This window comes from Anser brachyrhynchus, assembly GCF_964034855.1.
Source record: "Anser brachyrhynchus genome assembly, chromosome: 6".
Lineage (NCBI taxonomy): Eukaryota > Metazoa > Chordata > Aves > Anseriformes > Anatidae > Anser > Anser brachyrhynchus.
This window is the reverse complement of record NC_137700.1, coordinates 37,051,805-37,072,048: the sequence shown is the minus strand read 5'-3', so window position 1 is coordinate 37,072,048 and position 20,244 is coordinate 37,051,805. Positions and strand designations below refer to the sequence as shown.

Sequence of the window (20,244 nt, the reverse complement as noted above, 5' to 3'; positions counted from 1 at the left end):
ATAATAATAATTAAAAAAACTCTATCTACAGATACACAACGATAGGTCTAAATTAGCAATTACCATTCAAGAAAATAGTCTTTAAGTCATTGCAGATAGCTCTTTGAATATATCAATTGAATTTTTTGTAGCAGTTAAAACAGCAAATAGGATGCTAGGAGAGATTAGAAAAGGAATAAAGAACAAGGCAGAAAACACTGGGATGTCAGTACATAAATCCGTGGCATGAATTGCTGCTGGGATGCTGAAACTTATAGGGTTAAAACAACCAGGTGAACAGTAATAAGCAGCACTTAGGAGATAAATTTATCACTATTTTGGTGTTGCCAAAACAGATACTATGAGACTTGTTATTGAAATTCTGCCTACAGAACTTCTTCTGTCCATGTTTTTTGAAGGAGGTTGACAATGTGGAAAGAATAGAAACAGTAACCAATCAATCAATAAAATAAAATATTAAGAAAATCTTTTACTGACAGTGCTTTAACAAGCTCAATCATTTCAATTTTTAAAAAGATCAAGAGGTGACTAGTCTACAGCATGTATAAATTTCCATAGGGAGAAAATACTAAGGCTTTCATTCATCTAGCATGGAAATACTTAGTAAGAAACACAGGCTGGAAGAGAACAATTTGAATTAAACTCAGGCATTATTATGATTTATTTTCTGTATTATAATTGTACATAATGTCACATATACTGAAAAAGAATAAATACACGACTTTGCAATGCAGATGGGTTATGAAATGTTGATCCAGAGTACAGATGGAATGAATATGCACTTATGAATGTAAATCTACACAATAAGACAATTATTATGGTAAGACACACTCAAAACTATAGCGGCCCAAGTATTATCAGGATTTTGTAGTGTCTAGATCAAAGAAATGATCAGCAGGAAGGTAATGACATAGCTTCACTCATTCGCCTGTTCAAACCACATGCAACACTGAAAATGCAAGTTTGAAAATGAACAGTCCATCACCATGGCTTACAGGGTGATTGGGAGTTATCATCTGTGTTAAGTAGGAGAAAATAAACAATTAAAGAATGGACAAACTGAAGAGGAAGCCCTGAAGATAAGTAGTTCATGTCTGACACGTAGAGGAAAGGGGCCAAGGAAGGGCTGCAATAGAATAACAAGGTCTAGCAGCACAGTCTAGGCTACACAGCATCTTCCTGGAGAGACTTATTAGAACACAGAAAAGGAAAAAAGCAAGGAATAATTACTGCCTGCACAACCATTTTAGCAACATACATATTAAATGTACAAAGTAAAAGACATCATACTTAGACATATTTAGCCTAGAGGCCTAGCTGAGGACTGAGATGGCAGTGTTTTCTGTAACTGAGAAATATTTTTCTGTGTGATTAGGAGGTAGACCAAAAAAATAAGATTAATCACTAGTACAGACTGTAAAGGGTATTAGTGGATGTGTTGCTGCTTGGTATCTGCAAATTAAAATGAAACCTGTAGATCATTTTTAAACAAACTCAAATCACTGGGATAAATATAGGGGAAAATAATTTACTCACTTTTACAGTGATGTAAAAGGAACTATTTCATTAGTTATATATAAATATTTCAAGAACCAATGTTATAAATGGAAAGTAAACAGAACAAAAGAAAATGTTCTATCCTTCACTATTTCTTTTCTCATTCTCTTTTTATTTCACATGTAAAAGAGAAATAAAAATGTCCAAAAATGTATTAAATAATCCATGAAAAAAAAAGATCTTATTTAAGCCATAATTTGCATAACAGCTGCGTATAAATTTCCATATTGGATAAAAGCAAATATTAAACAAACAAAAAAAAAAAAAACACCACACACACTACCTTAAATCTAATATACTTTTAAATCCATTAAAATTAAAAATTTTGTGGGACTCTATTTTGAGCACCACAATGGTTTAGTGTGGATCTGGAGTGAGCTTTTTACTGACTGTCACCACATGCTATGAGGCATTATATTTTGACTGTGGAACAGTCCTGGAGCTCAAGATGCTTCCAGGCTATACTGGAAGATATAGTCTAGACACAAATGGACTTTACATCCACAGATCTAAACTCAAGCTAGTCCAACGTGAAAAAACAAGACATATATAGTGTCGATGTCGGTCCTCAGCACCAACTGTTTCACTCAACAGATAAGCTCCTATTTGTCCACACTGCTTATTAACAGATATATAAGCACACAACAATTATTTTCATTAGTCTTTTAGGTGTATAGAGGTCTCACTTAGTGCCTATATGTGTACACTTATACTTCTCCTAAGTGTAAGTCCTCCTAAGTATTCTTTTGAAAACAGGAGTTGGACTATCAAGACAGCTGTTGCTTAGTTACTTAGACCTTGCTGTGATGAAACAACAGTTAAATATCCTTACAGATCCACAAGCCTCATGTCCCTTCATCTCACTATCTGTGCCAAGAGCAAAAAAATGTACATTTCACAGTGCAACATTAATTTTAGCAGTGTCCCCCGCACTATGTTTCTCTTTCATATTTTGAAATATGAACCAAAATTAATAGCATTCAGGAAAAAAAAATGAAAATGAAAAAAAGCTTGTTAATGTAGTTTAATACAAGGAAAATGAGTCACCGAAGTCTGTTATTAAATTAATATTGTAGAATTTTCCTAAGAGATCGCATATGCTGTTTTTCTGAAATATTATTTACTGCCTTTTTATTGGCAAATAGAACACATTTTAATTGATATGTTATAAAGCAAGTACAATTCTAAAATAAAAATAATTGAACAATTATTTTTCTAAAACCACGAATTTGAATAGCAATTATTGTCACAGCAGTTGATTTCTCTCATTGTACTTGACAAGAACATTGTGTTTATGATTATGATGTGCCAGGTTCAGCCATCCTTACTTGTGTTAACTAATATACATGAAAAGCTGCTCCAAATTTTTCAACAGGATTATCTAAAGCACAAAGTAGTGTAAACATAGTATTAGGGGTCTGATATATATGAAAGCAGTATAAACTTTTTGATGTTTTTAATGACTAATTATATTCCTCTGAATCACAGAGTTTTACAAGCACTACTACAAGTAGTATTTCAACAAGTAACAATTCTAAATGATTCTGGGAATGAAGTGTTAGAGTTCCAAATTAAAATGTGCATACTGGGAGGGAAAGTAACCTTGGCTGGTGATGGAGGAGGATATTCAGCTTCCCGTCAACAGTAGGGCACAGTATGTGGGCTCATGAAAACAAATCTTGACTATGCGGAGCCAAGACACATCAGACAATAGACCTTCTTTCCTGGTCTAAGAAATATCAGGCTTCCACAGGCAATGAAACATGCTAACTACTAAGCCACCATTACCATTTGAGTGGATTTAGATTTCTCCTCTTATTTTTGCTAGTTGTGAGAGGTACTCTTGAGAAGTAACTAATACCAGCAGTACCATGCACATGCCATTTTCTGCAATTGCTCAGTTAACAGCTGGGCAATCATTCCCTCTTCACCTACGTTCATTTTATTGTTGTACATGCTTAAATATAGCAAGATTTTTTCCTGTTACAGCCTAGATCTATGTCCCATTCTGATTCCGATTTTTACTTCCCTGTTGTTTTAATAAAGCAATAGCTCCTGAGCACCAACCTTTTCTCTGCAGTTTCTCCATAAAATAGAAAAAAAAAAAAAACAAAAAAAAAAAACAAGGGAAATTTAATTCAATGGTGACCCTTCCAATCTTAAAGCCATACAAAGGGTTCAAGCCCTCAGTTTTTGCTTCCTGAACTGGGAAGTGAAAGAAGTGTCTGAATATGAAGCAAATGATCTAAGATAATATTTAAAACTTCAAAAATAACCAAAAATCATTTAAATGTAAATTTGTATTTATTTATTTTTCTCTCAGGTGGAATTCACACAAGTTAAGCAACACCTTTCAAGTTCACTTGAAACTAATTACATAGTTAATTCTTGTTATCCAGATGACAGTGCTTAAAATGCTATTTCTGGATGCAATCCTGAAAACCTATATATTTCCATAAATAAATCTTACCTGAAGCATCTTATGAAAGTCACATTAAGTTGCCCCTAAAATTCTCTTCTTACATGTTCACAACTACCAACCTTATAAAAACAGAATAACAGTTAAAAGGAAACACATACTGCCCTGTCTAATCTGGTCCTCCCAGGCAGAGCCGTATGTCTGCTAAGGATGCATGACAAAGGAGACACATATTATATTTGTTTTACTGTGTCATGGTTGATTACCAGGAACAGCATCTGCATGGTGATGCAGTTCATAAAATTACTGACCAAGGTTTTAAACGAAGGTTTACAAACAATACAAGGGCATAATGCAAATATCTTAGTTCCTCGTTTAAAAAAGACCTGCAAATACAGAGAGTCAGATGAAATCACTGTTCTCTAATGTATGCAAAACTTCTTAAATATGGTGATTGAAAATCTGTGTACCCCTTCTGCAGGTCACACAGCAAAGTAACTGACAGGAGCAGCTCTGCAGGTATAGAACACACTAATATGTAGCTATTTTAATGTGAGAAAAGGATGACAGATTATACAATAGGGATAAGAAGGTAGAGAAACTCAGCTGTTTACTGGTAGAAGCTTTTCTCTTTATTTGAGTGTTCAACATGTATTAAAAAATATATATTATATATATATATTTATTGTACATATATATATTTTTATATATATATATATATATATATATTTATATAAGTAAACCTAAAAGAATGCTTTAAAGATTTTGGATTCCTGCATTTCAATAGAGTGTTCCTTGCAGTCAGCCTACCACCTATCCAATATCATCAGCGCAGACTCCAGCTGTACACCAAGAAAACATCAAACCTCTGTGAGGATTCCCACCTAGTATCAGAGTAGTCCTTTTAATTGAGGAACATAACAGGAAATCATATCTAAAGAATTTCATACTCTTAGGGTAGGAAAATACCACACTTCTGATTCTCTTAGCTTTCTAGCTTTCTGAAGAAAGGTGCCTGGAAAACTCTGAAATACTATAACTTGTCTTGAAGACTACTATCATCTCAGACACAACCTAGTTTTAAAGATATCATGTAACCACATCACTACTTTGTCCTCTACAGGAAGTATGCTCAGACATGAGAAAAAAAAAATAAAAATAAAAAGTAAATAAATAAAATAATGGCAGATAGTGCTTAAATCTCCAAACTTGATGTGCCATTTTGGAATCAATAGTACTCAGATGGGCGTAGAATTTTAAATCCTTTAGCATTATCTCATCCAAGCATCATTTCTTTCAGCCTATGTCCTCTGTATCAGCTGTATTTTAACAAGGAATCAAAGTAAATCCCCTTCAAGAAACCAACTCTTTAACTAGCAGTTTCTGCCCATCAGATGGGATTTCCCAACCCTTTCTTGAGGGCAGTCATTAACCATATGGGTATACGTTTAATCTTCTGAGATCCTAAATTAACCAATTTATTCCAACCCCAACTAGCACTAGCTTTTAGGTGCTTCCTGAACACTGACCTGAGTGTGACCATGAGAAGATACTGGTCTGCTACAGCTGGATTCTGTGGCATGGTTTGTGTCTCTTTTTTTCTTTTTTTCTGGAAATTCTCAGTGACTAGCCAGCCCAGCCAAACAACAAAGAAGAAATAAGTGATCCAAGCTTATTATCACATAATTATGAACTTAACAATTGTTAGACAAGTATAAATGATCCCAATGACATCATTTTCTAAAATGTTCCAGAAGTTTGCACCACAGCCATCTAGACCACTCATGAGTACTGAGTCCACTCAAAAAAGAAAAAAAAAAAAAAAAAAAGGTATATCTGTATTATGGGAGAAGAATGGAATTATAGAACATGGTTGTTTTACGGCTTAGATAAACAGCAATATAAACAACAACAAAAATTAAAGAAATATCTGTGAACTGCCTCTGCTCAAATACTTCTACCCAGATGAATCACCTATATCGAGTGGGGCAGCACAGTATAAGTATTCATGGACTGGTTCACCCAAACACTGACACACAGGACCACAATGCATGCTTGTGCATAAAACAAATTACGAACAAAGGATTAGATGCACAGGCTGAGATGCTCCAGCTACTTTGCATGTGGAGCGTAACTTGTTTTGGAAGTAACAAGGATTTACTGTAGTAAAAGATGCTCACTGCCTTTAGGTGGCCCATTGGCCATAGTAAATATTTTTGATGGGAGCAGTCTTTCTGTTTTGAGACTGGCTTTGGAAGCAGAGATCTGTAGCATTACAGAGGAGCTAAAATAAAGGTGATAGACAAATTAAAGCCGTATCCCTACGCCACAGGGATCTCGGACCAGTCTCCTTAGAAGCACTGGGTGTTGTTGTGGCATAAAACATTTGGACTGCTCTACAGAAGTTAAAAGAAATACATGAAAGAAAGGGAAATGAGCTTTAGAAGCAGCATACTGTCAAGAGCATACTGTGAAAAAGCTGTAGAGAAGTGCATTTAAAAAGACTACTGAAAATGTAACCAAAATTATTTTGAGGAGGAGGAGGAAGAACATAATTAAATAATACACTAAAACTTCAATATTGCTATTAATAAAGCTTTGCAATTTAAGTACAGAATGCATAACTGACACCAGGGAGCTTAAATTATCAATATCTACTGCTTTTTATAGAACTTATATTTTAGTTAAAGTAAGCAGCATCAATGAAATAACACTATAATAAATATTAATTAATTAGTAAGAACAGCTACCACATTGTTCTTTCAATTGCTTATTAATTCGTACTGAATGCAGAAAAGCAACTTAATCCCTCATCTTCCAGACATAAACTCCTATAATGGTTTGAAATCATTCCCTGACAACTGCCCCAACAAAGAACAGTTTTATTGGTTTTTGCTTTATTGGTCTTTGCTGTGCAATGAAACATCAAAATCCTGGGATTTTGGAAGGAGGAAAGAAATGTGTCCATACAGGGAATACATTTACGAAAAATTAAGTTTGTTGTTGTTGTTTTGTGTGTGTGTGGTTTTGTTTTTTTTTCCCCCTCCAGTAGTGTATATATGCTTGAATGTTATAGAGAATGTAGGTTTTTATAACCTACAACCTGGAGTTGGACTCAATGATCCTTTGGGGTCCTTTCCAAATCAGGATATTCTATGATTATTAAATATAGTTAACGTTATATAATGTATAAATGCACACATGCATATATATTGTATATATAGTATATTTTACTACATACATAAATAATTTATATACACACAAACACACACACAAAGCTGTCTTTTCATATTAAATATACCAGGAGCCATAACAGAAGCTACTACTGTAAAGTATGAATGGATGCTCAGTTATGCAAATGGCCTGTATATACAACTTAAAAAGGAAAATTGCTATAGTATACATCAGGATACTGTCTGGAAGACTGACATCCAAATTTCATTCTGCCAATACAATATCAAACAGAATTGAACCATTCAAAAGGAATCTATAATATATTACACAATAAAACTCTGGATGTGAACTTTACCTCTCAGCAGTTCTTCCTTTCACCTCTTTGAAGGAGCAAATAAAGAAGATTTACAATCAAAGAGGTTTAATCTAACATAAGCTGAAATTAATCTCCATAGAATAAATAGAACATCACACCCATAAAGTGTGATTATGTTTCTTTTACTCATGGAAAAGACTTTCATATTTCAAATAATTTTATGGTTTTGCCCTTCATGGGTGAAATACTCTATATTTCTCCCAACAAGTGTTGTTGTATATATATACATATATATATATATATAAAAAGATAAAAAGGAAAAAAAAACGAAACACACTATTTCCATGAAATTTCCAGACACATTATGATATACAGAATTTAATATTTTCTGCAGTAACTTTCAAAAAGAATTAGAAATTAAATATATTGTTTCTATTTGAAAATAGATGTGCTTTCACTTCAGCTTTTTGCAATGATTCTGCTGATTTATAATAATTATTTAAAATTTTACGTTAAGCAAGGAAAACTCTCCTTCATTAAAATTATGGCATATTAGTGAATTTGGGGAAAAAGATCTGCCAACAAAAGCCTCATTTCAGCAGCCTGCCAAATCAAAAGATTCACATTATTGCAACAGCTTTTTTTTTTTTTTTTTTTTTTTTTTTTGATTTCCCCTCATTCTTTTTGCTCTCTGTGCTGTTTTTTCAGTTTGGTTTGGTTTTTATACTTTGACAACAAATTGCACAAATATAAAATACATTTAGAGAGCCACCAAGCCATATCTATTTGATGACAGCACTGTTTAGAGTACTAGACTCAAATATAATCAAAAAGTTTATTACTTTGTTTAAGGACTTTTCCCTTCATTATATACCATTTCCAATACCTTTTCCAAAGAGGAAAGGTATATATTCGAAGCTGTAAGTGTTAAGAAGTCATAACTCTCCCTATTAAAAGCCCCATTAAAAGAAGTTCTCCTGAAGACAGAGTAAGGATGCTTAGATTTCTAGACCAAAGAACCATCATTATTGTTCTGTAATTGTACTATATAAAAAAATACAAAAATGCTGATGCCCCTGAACATATTTACAATTTTGACTGAAATTATTCAAGACGTGTAAGAAAAGGGATATAATTTTGAAACTGTAGAATGTTTTCCTAAAATATCATAAAAAATATTAAAAGCACACAGGAAGACAATTATTATACAGAACATAATTAAGCCACACGTACAGACTAAAATCCAATGTTAGCATATAAATAGATAACTTAACTACTTCTTAATGTAAATCTAATGTTCTTCTAATGGTTTAGGGAAGCTTTTGGAGTCCACAGCACAATTTCCATAATCTTGTATCTTATTGACAAAATGTAACACAGCCCCATAAATAAATAAATAAGCCATATAGATAAAAAACAAAATTTTCCATACCAAATGCTTTGTTTGCTATGGGGAAATTTTACTGTAGTATTTTTTTTTATTACTCCATTTAAAAGCTGATTGCATAAATTCCTTTCGAATTCAGATGTCTCCTTTAAAAAATAATTATATTTAATATTTTAACATTTAATGGTTATTAAATGCACACTATGACATTCAGTCTACCACTCTCTTTCCTCTCTTTCTGGTTTATTAGATTTGAACACAAGGACCCTCAATATTTCTTTACTTCCATAAGCAGATAGCTCATTTCTTTGATGTCACTCATTTCACAGCGTGCCATACCAACTGCGTCTGCTAAGACAGACTGGCAGAGTGCTTGAGAAAGCACCTTATAATTTGCTGTAGTGGACAATAACATTATTGCCTAAACTCTACTCCCTTTTTCTTTAATTATTTTTCTTCATCAGCTTTCACCCCACTTCATTATGTACATCTGGAAACAAACTACTGAAGTTGACTTCACAACTGATTACATGTACTGTCATAAAAAGACAGAACTACTTCTCTTTTGAATTAAAATGACAAAAGCAAAATTTCAAGTCCATTTATCAGAGATTAAAACCTGTTCTAAATCCTTGTTTAAAGTGTAGTGGATGGAGTTTCATAAATGTGACTAGGATTAAGCACTCTAAAAGACAAATAGCTGGGAGTTCCAACATTGCTTTAGTCTGAGAAAACAATTGACTAACCAGATTTGACAAAATACAATATAAAACGTTACAGAACTGTCTCAGAGTAAGAGAGCCTGCATAGAACTGAATCTTCAAAAAATAAAATATTTAAAAAAACATTAATACTTTCTGCAGAAATATTAGGAAATACCTTATAGATGCCACCTTCAGAGACCTCTGGTGTGAACACTACTATGTAATGGCTGCTTTGATTCCGATGAGATTTTGCAAAAACTGAAGAAATGACAAAATGCTTTTTGGAGTACATTTTTTGGTTGTTGTTTTTCTTTTTCTTTTTTTTTTTTTAGAAAAAAAAATAAATCTTTCAAATCCTGTTACTGTCACCCAAAGATTATTTGCATGCTGATATGGTTTTGCAACTACATTCAAGCATCACACTGCTGGGGAAAAAAAATGAATATATCTTATGGGATATGGAGCTTTATATATGAAGCATCCCATCTAATAATTTTGTACGTCTATGTATAACTGCTCCATTGTACATAATGATTCTTTTATACCCTTCATCAAACTTAATTCAGCTGTGATCAGCACTTACTCTCTCATGCAGCCACAAGAAAAAATACAACCCACAAGAGGTAGAATTTCAAATCTATTCTTGATTATGCAACTTCCATCGGCGGCTAAGCAGCCACAGAACTTTTTTCAAGATAGTATGAACTGGGCTAAATGTAGGATTAAACACTTCACCAGGCACAATGAACAGCTCTCCCATACTACATTTGACACGTAGGTGAATTCAGATATGGAAAATTTTAAATGCACATATTTGAAGGAAGGAAAAAATCAAATCTGCTATATATCAAGCAAGTGCATAGACCACCTCCAGATTTCAAGCTGAGCAAATATTTTGTACTTTGAGGAACACGGTTTGTCGAAATCAAAATATTGCAGGCTCTAGTGCACTCAAATGCACTTCCAAATGACTCAAAAGGATGAACAAAGAAAGAAGAAAAACAAGAATAAAATAATGGAAAACAGTTCTATTCACCGGGGAATTAAATGACTCATTTGTTGTTTTGAAGAGCCACCAGTCCAGTGGTACTGGGGAATCTCCTTTGCCTGCAGGCTAATAACAAGTGGCCACCTTCTCAGGAAATATAAATATATCAAATAACCTTGTGATGGCAAAGCTTCCTGGTGATTTGTAGTACAGAAGACACAAAGCTACATTCCACAGTTCAAAAACAAATATTTTCAACAATAACAAAACCTGAAATTGTCCACTGCAGCATAGACATGCTTGTCCCAGTAGAAGTTAAACAACTCTTTACTTCAAAGTCAGGTGAAAATTGTTTAATGCATCACTAAGTAAAAATCAATTTTATTCTAGCCCCAAATCTAAAATCCATTTTTGCTATGATAACTTGATTTTCATGTTACCAGAAGATATTTCAATTTTGATTTAAAAGACTTCTGCATTTCTGCATTTCCTGAGAATCTAGCCATGGCAAACATGATCTGATCCTTACAGACTGTGTCCATTTTATGGCAATCTCACCAAACTAAGCATGCTAAAATCCAGCATTAATTTATCATCCTTGCTTTTAACAAAACCAAACCAAAACACAAAACCACACAGATTCACCAAAGGATGCTAGTAAAGAAAAGGAATTCACCTGTTGCAAATTTACACCAAGAATGGCCCGTTCGGGTACTGAAGCTCTCAGGAGACCTGACACAACCAGCTGAAGTGCAGCCATCCACTCTCATTGCATGAAACCTAACTGAAGCGACTGCTTTGAGTTCTTGGCACCCACAGTCATACAGATGGGGGAGATAAATCTGTTTCTTCAGTATCTCCTCTTGTAACTCATACTAGTCCTTGTCATAATCTAAATGCCCATTCCTTCCTCCTGCAATAAACACAGGCCATATTTTGAATATTGCTTTTTTTCCTCACTTGTAGCACACAGAAAGGTTTGTCAACAAGAGTGTACCCCGTGATCCTAAGTGGCCAGAGCTTTCATAGAATGTCTTAATAGCAAGCAAGAAAAATTTGCTTCCATATTTCCTAATATCACTCCACCCATTACAAATTGGAAATTCTGTAATCTACAGTAGTAAGGAGAAGTGTTATGAATGTAATGAAAGCATACCATTCCAGCCAGTGATAAAATCCACCAGTTGGCAGCTCCATCTGAAAAGCTGAACCACAGACAAAGGAAGGAATCATTCTGAGAGCACAGAGAAGATCTATGCTCAGAGAAAAGCCTGCTAAGTTAATGGCTGGTATTTTGTATTTGAAACACACCTTACAAAAATAGGTATGACTGTAGCAGTTGTGTATCATTGCCTAACACAACAATACATATAGCTAAATTTTGTTATCCGTTTCAAATTCTTGCTCACAGGATTATGAGAAAAAAAATGCATTTCTTACAGAAGTTCTGCTTCAGATTCTTGATACAAAGTTTCCAAGAAATGCGTGAGTACTGTTATAAATTCTTCACCATAATTGTATTCAGAAGCAGCTTTAGAACTCAGGAGTATGTTAGTTCTCAATTCAGGATTTACTGAGACAAATACTATAAAATAAAATTAATAAATATTGATCATTGAAAATGTTATACGCAATAAAATATGATCTAAAGAAAAAAATATGTTTTCAGAAATTAAAGACACTCAATATACTACAGGAAAATGACTAAAATGTTCCCTAACTAAAACAATACTTTCATGTAAGATTTGCTGACACTGAAAACTCCTTCTTAAATTATAGCTTATAAAAGGTCAGGCTTTAGCTTATTGCATGTTTACTGGTGAGGGCAACATCAGAATAAACTGTCTGTAATAGTGAGGACTGGATTTCTTTAGTATAAGCAGAAAGATCATTCACATTTGCTGCGTGTGAAATTTTTCTAATGAGATCTTTACTGCTTCAAAGCAGGTGGAAAAAAACTCACACACTTCTCAACTGGTATGACAGCTAGAAGTCTTCAAGGCATAAGCTAAAAAAAAAAAAAAAAGAAAGAGGAACACAAAACAGATGCCACAGTCTCAATAAGACTGTTGGGAATCTGTTGCTACCCTTAGATATCTGATTGCATTTCTGATTTCAAAGAAAAGGTCACTACACCAGTAGGTACAACAAAACAACGCAGTATAAAAAAGAAGACATTAAATAGTGTTCCTCCCCACCCATCCACCCAGCCAAACATCATGGCCTGGGGCACCACAGTTCCCATAATATATTCTGCTTATTTCTTCAAGAGAACTTGAATTTCTATCATTTTCCTGTTCTAGGCTGTAAAATAGTAGATCGTGCATTAGTTACGCATCTAACCATAGCTTTTTTGTTTTCTTATGTTTAGTCTAAAACAAATTCCTTACAGAATAATACTTTTCAAATTGTTGATACATCTTGAAAATTCTAAAGATGCTTTTTATTCTCATGTTTCTGGATGAAGCAGTAAAATGCATACTTCATCTTTTACTCTGGAACACGCACACCATAAAGGAACAGTTTTAAGCTTTACATATGAATGATTCTTAAAAAGAACAGTGATTGTCAAACAAACCTATTTCCTGGTTTGGCTGGGCAGCCAGGGTGAGAAGGGCTATAGCCTGTGCTCAGAAGGGTGGAAAACATAATACTAGATGGGAGAAGGTCCTAGACAAATGCACTTTTTTCAAGGCTGGTTGAAACATGTTTTGACATCAAGCACATTAAACCTGTGTTTATACACAATTGTTTGTTCTTTCAATAATCCTGGCAAACATGATGTAGGTATTACTATTACCAACGTAATTTGCCGGTGTTTTAACACACTGCATTCATATCCAGTTCATATATGTATATATGTTTAAAAAAAAAAAGGAAGAAAAAAGAAAAAATACTCAAATAGTTTTGCTGGGTTGCAAACTGTTGAAGCAAAATTTTCAGATGAAACCTTGACTACTATAAACCACTTTGGAGAGCTCATATTAATAGTTTCCTTGGGTATAACTAACTCTGTCCACTAGTGTGGGGGAAAAAAAAAAAAAGTTATTGCTACATTTTCCTATTAGAAATAATTCTGCAGCCCGTTAAGACTACTGATCCTGTGGAAATAACATCCAATTTAAAATCTACTGAAAGTTGTAATGGTGTCTACACTAGAAATTTTTCCTTCTAAATTTTTCAGGGTCTGGTTCTCTTTAAAGAACACAGGAAATATGTTCCATAAATCTACTACAATTGCAAATACACACTGCATTTATTAGTCCACTGACAAACAACCTGACAGTTTCCTCTTTGGATCATTTACAGTGACTGACCAGTTTCTACCTCAGATGTTGGTGAGGATGCTACATGTGCAGTAGTTACTACTTGGGAGTGCTGCTGTGACGTTATGTTATGTCTTAATTCCATGATAAGAATACAAATGGCGATCTAACACCTATAGCTCTGTGCTCAACACACACACACACAAAGAGACAAAGAAACAAAACACCAACAAAAACCCACAGATAGTACAAGCTTTTGTCTTGGAGACAGCCAGTTAGCCAAGCTGTAGGCCCAGACTAATTTTCTGAGCAGAGTTAATTGACTGGGACTGCAGTGCAATTAACTTATTTTATGCCAGTATGCCTTCAGTTCATTCAGACTAACTCAACCTCCTTCCCTTACCTTCCAAAACCTGCTTTGTGTATTGTGACTCTACTATGTGCTTTTCTTTTTGTTTCTACTTTTTTCTTATAAACACAGGATGAGATCTCCTAAGCTCCTAGATATCCTGCCTACATCTACAAGCACCAGAACACTCCTCTGCATCCCAGGCTTTGTGGCTGGATCTGAAGACACCTAAAGCCACACCTAATCACACAGAAATGAACCCAAAGAAAGCCTTTCCCCCAGTTACCTACTTTTTGATAACCCAGGAGCAACAGCACTGACATGGTGATAAAAATAAGGCAGAAGAGCACACAAATCAGTCTCCCGTCTCTTAGATGAACAATCATGAGGCTGCTGCCTGTCCAGACCAGTCAGCCTGATTTTTTTCATACATAAACACACACACAAATGATTTTGTTTATACCATAATACAGAATTTAGCCCAAAGTCATTCAAGAGAAGCTCTTAAAAGCACAGTACCATTCTTAAAGCACACTTTTTGTTACTAATCCAGTTTGCTTATACTTTTGAATGACACTCCTGGTTAAACAGGTTGCCAAGTGATATTCAGTTTTGGGAAAATCTAAATGCCACAAGAAAACCTAAACATGTTTCTAAATGATGTTTCAACATTTTTCATTCATTTTTTGAGGGGTATCATACAACCTTACATCAAGATGTTAAAATGTATTTTGATAAACATTCCATTTCTTATCATAACCATAAAGCCCAAGAATCAAACCTTAGCTTGACATATGTGGGTATTTGGAATGTGGCTTGCCATTATTAATTGCAAACTTTTTTGGTCCTTGCTGGGATTGCTGCAATGAACTACCCATATAGCATTTCCTGCTTCTTAAAAAAAAAAAAAAACTGTAAGAATTTCTGCAACTGGATATTAATGCTATGCTGCAGATGGCTGCAAGCCCATCTTCTTGAAATAAATGCCAGCTGAAAGCCTTTCTAATTACACTGGGGGCTGCGTCAAAGGCAGTGGTACCAGAGCTGCCAGCTAGGACACCCCTTCTTTCAGTAAGGGGTATTGGATGGGCCTTTGTTTCCTTAGCGTCCAGCATAGGCAAAGCAAGATCTTTCATCAGGAGCATGGTGAGTTTGCATTCGCTCAGAATAAACCATATCAGATAGACCATCATACCAGGAAAGCTACCGCAATATATCTATACAGAAGACATTACCATCATACAGCCTATAGTTTACCATTTCTAAGCCAGCATTATGACACAGAGAAGAAATAAACTGCTCTTAGTCATCTGCCTCTGCTATTTGTCACAGGCCTGTTCTATCACACTTGGACAGATTTTGCTTTCTTCAATAGGAGTTTGTCTTAAAGTTCACATGAGCACCATCATTTTCTGGATGTTGCTTTGGATTTTTGTTTCCCAGAAACAAAACAAAACACTTCTAGACTGACCGTTAGGCAACCAGCATGTTACTGGTCTGTTTTTGGTGAAAAAGGAGAAATGGGAGGTATTACATCAGTCACTTAAGTGCCCATTAGCCAACATACTGGATGCAGAATACTTCAGGGTCTGCTCATTTCTGCCCCTTTATAGGTGACAGCAATTCATAAAAGTTGGCCTGTTCACAGCATTGTGTGTCTGATTCCTCAAATAACATTCCTCAAAGCATGGTGATTAAAGCAGAGAGAAAAGCTATACTGTGAACTTGTGAAATAAATGCATGGCATTTCTCAAAATACACAAAGTCTGATGAACACAGTTGTCTGTCAGTGTTTGCATTTTACATACACTTCATGGCTATTGAGGGATATAGTCATAGCATGATTTCAAAGCACTGTAACTAATCCATGTATATTAAAGTCTGTGACATTTTATAAGACAGCTGAACTTTTAAGAAGTCTTTCAAGGGAGTTTTGTTGAGATCCTAGAATAGTTGTCCATTTGCAGAGGATACCAATTCCTGCGTTGCTGCCACGGTTAAATCTCCTCCATCATTTACTGCCTTTCACAATTCACCTCTAATCCATGAAAGTGAGTGATTTGGGGGCCTTTATTAAAAAATAACTTTAATAAGACATTGAACAGAGACCGCATTTCTAATAATTTGGTAAAACAGTTTAAAAAAATGCATGCACACAAAATACTTCAGTAAATCATAAAAATTACATCAGTAAAGCTGTCTTCTCTTAATCAGTGTAATAAGAAATACTGCATAAAGATCAGCCAGATGCATAAGTGTGAAGACTGTACCGCTGATATATGAACGATGCCAACAGCTGCCTTTACTTGCAGTGCAACAGCCTTGATCCTCCACAGTGCAAATTACCAAACACAGTTTAAAGACTTCCTTTCAGACATTTCTTAAGATTAAGGAGCTGGGCAACATACTTTTTTGATGATATAGAATCAGCATGATTTCAGTCAAAAAAGAGAAAAAGCAATTTACCTGAAGAAGGTGACAAAGAACTGCACCAGATCCATGATAGTATTGTGCTGTGAGAAGGCAATCTGCAAATAAAATAGAAGTAAATTACAACATTTTCAGAGCCAACTGTTCTTTTTAGGCTGGGGCTTTATGGTTTCACGGATGATCAGCTTCAAGTGTAATTTCAGTCTAGTGTGCACACACCTGCATTCACCATAAAGTGAGGAGCATAACTAACTCCCATGTCTTTGTATCAACATACAAACAATGAAATATAGTCTTTCTACTGAATTAAATTTAATAGAAATATCCATGTAAAACTTGCTTGGTATAAAAAGTGAAAGCAACGTGCTAAATATTAATAAGTCATATGGATATAAATCTTCTTTATAGTCAACTATGTTTTAACTATCACCATTTTCCATTTTAATTACAACACAAACATGGTTTTGGAAATGACAAAAACCATTTTGTGCTTAAAATTAATACATTTAAAATATTTTAATTGCATAATTTTAAAAGAATGTTAATTTTAAAAGAAAAACAGATAAATTCTGGTGCATAATAAACTATTTCAAAGCAAATTACTTTAAAGACAAAGTAATAAATGTTCCTTCAGGCTACATTTCTACAACCTCACTAGAACATGCATTAGTTCAACTCTTTACTGTAATTTTTCATGAAGATTTAATAATTATCTCTAAGACAGCATACACACAGACACACACTCACACTTACATGGAATAGAGCCCATAATTGTTATTATAATTACTTTTCACTAATGTTAAGGACTGCACTTAATACTCAAGTTATAACTGCAAATACGTCTAAGTCCCTGAGTTGTTCATTGTTTCATAAAGTGTAACTATTAAACTAATGCTATGCAGAATTTCCTACTTTGAATTGCACAAAGTGTTTATCTAACTCTATTTTAGAGATCTTCATGCAGTTAAGATCTGATCACGGCTAGCAATTATTCCAAATTAGTTTGACTCCCTTTCACAGTCAGTTTGTGAACTTTTGAAATTATAACTCATGATACTCAAGAAGTATTTTATTTTTTTTTTAGCACAAAGCTATAATAATGTAAACTTTAGTATTATAATGGCATTACTTGGTCTTGTGTCAGCCAAACAGCTAACCATAGGCAAGATAACTTAAACCCTAAGGAAGGAACAACATGCAAACTGGAATACCAGAAATAAGCATGGGGGCACCATCATGCAAACACATCTCTTAAACATAATTTCTGCTTTCTCTTTACTAGCAATGTACTGCTGCAAGTAATTCTGGCCTTGGAGCCAGTGCAAAGACAAGAAGCTGACAACCATGTGGGATCAAAGCAGGAGAGAAAAAAATGGTCGGACTTGCTATTCCAGTCTAATCTACAAGTGTTTTTACTCTTGTTCGATAGAAGTAGAAATTTAATGTTCTCAGAAACTTTAACTTAGGTTAGTGTCATGATGAATACTTGTCATGATGAATACTGCTTTAAAATGGAGAGATTAGGGAATTGACAAAGTTGAATAGAAATTACAAAATTGGGCAAAATTGGCAAAGTATTTGTTAATGCCAACATAACCTTTATTTTCCATAGAAAAGACAAAACCTGAGCAAGGACATGAAGATTCATTTGGCCCAATATAAAAGTGTATCCCAAGGAGAAACAATTATTTAAGAATATTTGGTAACAGCTTGCTATATCAAATCTGTACTTTAAGTGTACGCTAGAATCCCTTCAAATAATATTTAGCTTTCAAGTTAACTGCTGGCTTTTCCAGAACATTTTCTGTAAGTACCATATTTCAGGAAATGAACTAATACCAAGAGAAAAAAGCATGCCAGTTTCAACAGAGTTCATATTTTGTGACACTATTAAAAAGCTATTTTCTGAATGAGCAATTATATTTTGCATTACTGCAATTATTTTCATTTGAGGTGTCAGCATCCACTGAAAGACGCTGTTACACCAGAAACAACTACTGTCAAGGAAAAGTCCTGCAATGGAAAACTGCAATCCGATCGGTTTCATATCAGGACAGTTTTACATTTTTTTTTTTTCTAAGAGACTGTACTGCAATCATTTCTCTTTTTCAACACACAGCAAATATGAAACAAGCATACTTACAACATTTCAATGGTTTTATATGCATACTAATGATTAAATATGATTTGCATATCCCTAAACTCAAGGTGGGATATATATTTTTTTTTTTTTTTTTTTACAAAATACACACACAATAAGAATGATTTTACACATTCCACCTACTATTAGTCTAATAATCTACTTAAACTGTAGCAACTGTAATGTTTTTTTGCTCGAGTTCTTGTTTACAAACCCACATGAGAAATTCTATCTGTAAAACTTACTTGTTTGGTTGTACAGGACAGAGTTTAGAACAACAAACAAACAAAATCCAGTAAAATATAAAGTTCCATTCCAGAAGTAATTTCAAATTTTATCAAACATTATCTTTGAATGATGGTAAGCTCGTGTTTAAAAGATGAACTACAGCATTTTCTGAAGAAACAGTACCATGCATCTTAGACTAATTTCAACACATAATATTAACCAAAAAATTGATACATATTTTAATTACAAGTAGATCATGAAGGAGCAAAGAATGTCATGAATCTAAGCCTGACACAAAGAACCATAACATAATTACAAAGATTTATTTCCATAGAATTTTCAGCTATATACAAATGTTATTGTCTTTTTTTTCTTGTGCCTACATAGACAAAGGATGAGACAAGGAAAATTATTTCAATCCCAGTTTTTAACTGTGGAGTTAAAGATATTGGAGATGAATATCTCTTTTTTTCATTGGCAATTTGCAACACATCACAGTTAAATAGCCCTCAATTTCACCAAAATATCTAATAAGCCTATAGATGCCGTAAATATTGTCTCTATCTTCTAAATGAAGATCAAGAAGAGTATCAACTCCATAATTTCCTATGGAATACTATTACCAAGTGCCATGTAGTAAGTAATTACGTAAACCAAAGGACCTCTGTGAATTAACACACAAAATTTCCAGCATAAAACTAGTTTCCTTGAAGAAAGAAAAACAATAATACCTCTCCTTTACTGAGCCTAATACTGAAAAAAAAGGAAATATGACAACTTGGAGTACTATGATACATTATTTGCAATATAATTTCAAGTGTAGATGCTAATTCTTTCATTCACCAGCATTAGATTTCTAAAAGAAAATTACAAAATTATTTCTAAGCCCTTTAATGCTTTTATCTCAGCAAATTCATTATACATGATAACCTAATAGTCGGTTGCTAGTAGCTTTCTAAGCAGCAAATTACAAAACTTTAGGCCAGCTACAAATCAGATGGCTTTGGTTGTGTTCAGGAGTCATGTAAAGTCCAATTTCAACACCCAGTTCATGAAAAATGGAAGTTCCCTGAGCCTTCTGATTAAAAAAAATTAAAAAGTGACAGAGCTCCATCAAGAATTAAATGTCCAATAATTACCATGGACAATGTGCAATGGAGAAAAAATGAATTTTTGCTGGGTAGTTTGGAATATTCTAATAGCAGTGAAGCTCCAGCTATGAGGATCTATGTTAATAAGACAGAGCCATAGGCGTCAATATATTTTTCACAAGATAAAAATGAGTC

General features: G+C 34.1%; 1 protein-coding gene across 18 annotated transcripts in view; it reads right to left on the bottom strand.

The window, feature by feature from the left end:
- ATRNL1 (attractin like 1) overlaps positions 1–20,244 on the bottom strand; it is a 519,237-nt gene that overhangs the window by 223,648 nt on the left and 275,345 nt on the right. For all 18 annotated transcript variants that reach the window (XM_080597609.1, XM_080597608.1, XM_080597595.1 and 15 more), the window contains one exon: positions 16,627–16,688. In XM_080597609.1, coding sequence (XP_080453735.1) covers positions 16,627–16,688 — 62 coding nt within the window. The remainder of the gene's footprint in view (positions 1–16,626; positions 16,689–20,244) is intronic.